Source organism: Sinocyclocheilus rhinocerous, unplaced genomic scaffold (assembly GCF_001515625.1).
Source record: "Sinocyclocheilus rhinocerous isolate Xijiao unplaced genomic scaffold, SAMN03320098_v1.1 scaffold680, whole genome shotgun sequence".
Taxonomy (NCBI): domain Eukaryota; kingdom Metazoa; phylum Chordata; class Actinopteri; order Cypriniformes; family Cyprinidae; genus Sinocyclocheilus; species Sinocyclocheilus rhinocerous.
This window is the reverse complement of record NW_015637539.1, coordinates 511366-516284: the sequence shown is the minus strand read 5'-3', so window position 1 is coordinate 516284 and position 4919 is coordinate 511366. Positions and strand designations below refer to the sequence as shown.

The window sequence follows — 4919 nt, the reverse complement described above, 5'->3', positions numbered from 1 at the left end:
AGCACACTTTTTAAAAGCCTTTGAAAAAAAAAAAAAAAAAAATGACATTAACATCTTCAACAAATGGATAACCGAGTCCAGATGTTCTGAATAAAGATAAAAAAGCCCTGATGTGAACTAGTTGTGTCTGGTGTCCTGTCCGCTCTTACCTGATGAGCCCACCACACCATCAGGTAGGAGAATCCCGCGATCCAGCAAATCGCTCCCAGGAACGTAATGGGAAAAAACTTCTTGGAACTCTAAAGAAAAAAAACGCACGAGAATCGTCTCACGGTGAATCACAGTTCTCACGTCTGCATCAAACACTGGTCAGACAGAAACTCACGGCCTTCCGGACGTCCGGCAGTGTCATCCACAGAGGGAAGACTATGGGCAGGATCAAGAGATACGTGAGGCGCTTGCGTTTGGACTCGGGCCACGACAGGCTCAGAGGCTGATCTTCCTCATCATCCTCTTCACCCTGATCAGAGAGACATGTGTGAGATGTGAACATTTCCAATTATCTCCAGCACACACAAACCGCTCCGACACATTTGGGTCCCTGTTTCTCCAATTAAAGCTTGTGTAAATCCTGCGGGATGAAGGCGCTTTTGTCAGAACATGCCATATTTAAATGCTACTGTAAACTAGGCTTGGTAGAGTTAACTAAAACTAACTAACTAACTAAATAAATAAAATGTTTTAGTAAAATGTAGTAATTTTGTCATTTTTATTTGTTTTTCTTTATATTATTGTTTTGTTATTTATATTGTTTTTTACATATATGTGTATAGTTTTTATTTTTATTTTTTCAGTTTTCATTATTTTAGTACGTCAAATTAAACTGAAAATGTGAAATGTTGGCTTGTCAACTAACTTTAATAGTAAGTAAAAAATAAGTTTTAATTTTATAAAATTAAAATTATTTAATAATAATAATAATAAAAATGACAAAAACACACCATGGTTATTAAAGTTAACTAAAACTAAAACCATTTAAAATGTTACTTAAAATAAAATTTATGTTAATAATAAAACTTGTTTTATTGTATCTAGTTGCCTATATATACATTTTAAAAATGACAAAAATGAAAAAAACAAACAAAAAAACAGTTATTATAGTTAACTTAAACTGAAACCCTAAAAAAATAATTTTTGTTACTTGAAATAAAATTTACATTAAATGAAATAAAATAAAACATAGACAAATTTAAACGTATTATATTCAAGGTAATTGCCAAGCCATCATTTATCATTTTCATTTAAACTTGAAATATTAAAATAACTAAAACTAAATGAAAATTAGACATACTTACATAAAAAAATATATAGAAAACAATAACTAATAAAAATGACAAAAACACAAAATTAATACAACTTTAACTAAAATCTAAATGAAAACTGAATATATAAACATATAAACTAATTCAAATTATTAATAAAAACTATAATTGTATGCCAATGATACTGAAACAAACAACACAATTATTATTTTTTTTACATTAAAACAAAAACTAAACAATAATTTAATATATCAATAAAAACTGTATTAGTATATGATACTAAAATAACACCACTATAAACCCAAGTGGCGCTCAGAAAACATCAGCCTGAGGTCTTTCTCCAGTGTGTGTGAGTGTGTATCTGCGGTGTGTTATGGAGATCCTCAGAGATGTGCTGTCAGACGCCTCAGCATCACCGCTGTGATGAAGCCGCTCAGACGGAGCAAAAACAAACGCCAAAGCTTACTGTGAAACACGCTTACGGTGTTTCCCTTTAAGAGCGGTGGAGTGGTTACTATGGTGATGAGTGATGCATTTAGGAGCCGATTCCTAACGGAGGAGAGTTTGATGATGCATGATCAGTCTGGAATCAAATGCAATGCTAACAGCAATCATCAACTAACCGACGTCAAACAGAACCGTACTGATATCCGTGATTTTGCTAAATAGGATGTAGTGCTGTTCCTTGAGCTCTGTTCATGTCAAACAAACCTCACTGTAACCTTAAAGGGACAGTTCACCCAGAAATTTTAATTCTCACCCTCAAGTCATTACAAACTTGTATGAGCTTCTTTCTTCTGCAGAACACAAAAGAAGATATTTTGAAGAACGTTGATATAGCCTAAAAAAATAGCCTAATATCAAGCGTAGCGTTAGTTCTGGCAGGTCACGTTAGTCAAGCTCGCATCAGCTGACTCTCAGCTGCCTATAGGAATACGACACCTATCTAAGCATTCATATATAAGGTCCCGCAGTAGTATCAGCAGTTTTCGCATTGCTCAATAGTTAATTACCCTCCTCCATCCCCAGCTCCTCCTCTGTGAGTCAGGATTCAGCCTTCTGATTCTCCTTTGAATCAGACTAATTCTAAAATGTGTACATAACATTATTGAACTTTAACGATATCTGCAATACATTTATGTTGGTTCTGTTCTGTTTACCCTGGGGGGGTTATCACTGCTCTCCCTGATCTCATCCATGCTAGGCTGCATGGAGGCGCAGGGAGTTCTTGCCCAGAGCAGAACCATACCGCCAATCCAAACTGTATGCTAATTGTCAATCATCTTTGACGATATTGGTCCTGACATAAATGGAAGTCAATGGCTACCATCAACTGTTTGATTATCAGCATTCTTCAAAATATCTGATTTTATGTTCAGCAGAAGAAAGAAATCATGAAACTTAGAAACTTATGGAATTTGGCATGTATATATGTTCTAAAGGTTTACTTTTTTCCTTTTAAGACCTTTTGACTGCTTAACTAGATTATTAATCACATTGGCATATAACTACACCACCAGAAGCAGAACGATGACTAACTGTTTACCTTTGTGAAAAAAATAAGTTTGCTTAATTGTACTGAATGCGCACTTATATACATCAAATTGTAAAAGTTTATTTTTAATAAAAATGTACTTGCAGATAACTAGTGAAATTATTAGTGAAATAAAAGGCCACTTAAGTGATATTAACACACTTAAGTACACTTTTAAACAGTGACCTTTGTTAAAAAGTTTAAATAATTGTTTCAATAATCTTTTGTCATCTTTTGTCAAGAAGTACATTATTTTGATGTGTTGACTAACGTACTGAAGCACATGTAAAGTACTTGATTATCATTATAACTCTACTAAATTGCAATTTCATTGAAAATATACTTAAATACATGGCATACACGTTTCAATAGAAATGAGTAAGTATATTTTAGTTGATCATAAATGTTTGTCAGTACATTCAGCAGCTAATTTTAACCATATTTCAAAGACAATAGAATTATGAAATTACATATATGTACTTAAGTCCTACTTAAGTGGGTCAAAAACACTATAAGGCTCAGCTAATTGCATTCAACATTAATTTAAACTATATTACATTTTCATTTAATTGCGATTAACATGCAATTACAGTAAGTGTCTGAGAACATTACATTCAGTTCACACTTAAGTATATTATTTTAAATTATATTATTTCTGTTATAATTACTGGAAAGAAATTTAATTGAACAAGATATTAAATATGTTTTCTGTTGAATGTAAAATACACAGTGAATGTCATTTGACAGTCTGTTTGTTTCTGGATGTAGAGACGAGGAAGAGTCTGAATTTAAACCGTAACTGATTCTGAAAAGCTCTCAGTTATATTTCAATGTTTCCTCTTCTGCTTTGACACCAATGTGTCCTTTCTTCAAGTAAAAATAGCTGCTTGTTGAGAATATTTTGAGATTTTTTTATGTCACCTTCAGCTGCAATGTGTGTGCGTGTGTGTGTGTGTGTGTGAGAGTGTGTGTGTGTGTGTGAGTAAAGAGTGTGTACGTGGGTGTGTGTCTGTGTGTGTGTGTGTGTGTGTGTGTGTGTGTGTGTGTGTTGGGATGGCGTCCTGCAGGAGCAGTGTAATTATCAGGACAGCACACTGGTGAAACACTGCTGTAGGTGTGAATGAAGCGCCGCAGCCGCCTGACAGACACACACAGGGAACGAACACTCAAAATAGTTTCAACAGTGAAATGACAGAAGAGGTGAGGTGATCATCAGTGACACTGACGAGAATAAAACACAGCAGATGATTGTGAACAAGCAGGTGGAGGAAGGTTACTTTGGTTCCACCTGAAACATGAAACATGTGCTTTTACATGATTCTTTAATATATGTGATGATATAATTGCAAGCACATGTACTTTTAACCTTTAACCTGCCAGTGAATACAGATGAAAATGGGCCTACATGGTTAAATCTGGCACATTTACATGATGGACTGAAGTGATCATGTCAATTAATGTGCATTGACACTTTTAAAATAAATAATAAAAGTACCATAAAGCTGGGGTTTGAGACAGAGAGAGACAGAGAGGAAGATAAAGCTGGGCTACCAATGTTAACATGTTATCTTGGGATAATATTTAAATATATATTTTTAAATAATATGTTTTTATATCTTGTATATATATATATATATTTCCACACATGCACTGAGAGTCGGCATCTCCTGTTATCTTGGGATAATATTTAAATATATATTTTTAAATAATATGTTTTTATATCTTGTATATATATATATATATTTCCACACATGCACTGAGAGTCGACAGCTCCTTTCACTCTCTCATCTCCTCTCCTTTCCTTTCTTCTCTCTCTCTCTCTCTCTCTCTCTCTCTTTTTATAACTTCCAGGACAATTTGTCCAGACATAAAACAATCCTAAAAGCAGGAATCTTTCTCTTCATCAATAATGTATTGTTCGATGCACATGAGCAGAGAGGAGAGGGTTTGCAGGACAGACGGCTCCTCTAGTCCTTTCTCCTCTCCAGTATAATAAAAACAGGTCTAGATCTTCAGAATAGATGCCATTTTTAATGCAACACAATCAAATAATGAAGCAGTGAGGGCATGTTTCAGGCTATGTGTGCTACACCACCAGATTATGATCAAAATAGATTATATAT

At 34.1% G+C, this 4919-nt stretch overlaps 1 protein-coding gene across 1 annotated transcript in view; it reads right to left on the bottom strand.

The window, feature by feature from the left end:
• The window catches only part of LOC107749003 (sodium/potassium/calcium exchanger 2-like), a 38745-nt gene that overhangs the window by 2547 nt on the left and 31279 nt on the right, over nt 1–4919 (bottom strand). Inside the window, exons 8-9 of the mRNA XM_016564042.1 lie at nt 326–460; nt 150–239 (exon numbers count right to left, since the gene is read on the bottom strand). Of these exons, the coding sequence (XP_016419528.1) occupies nt 150–239; nt 326–460 (225 nt within the window). The remainder of the gene's footprint in view (nt 1–149; nt 240–325; nt 461–4919) is intronic.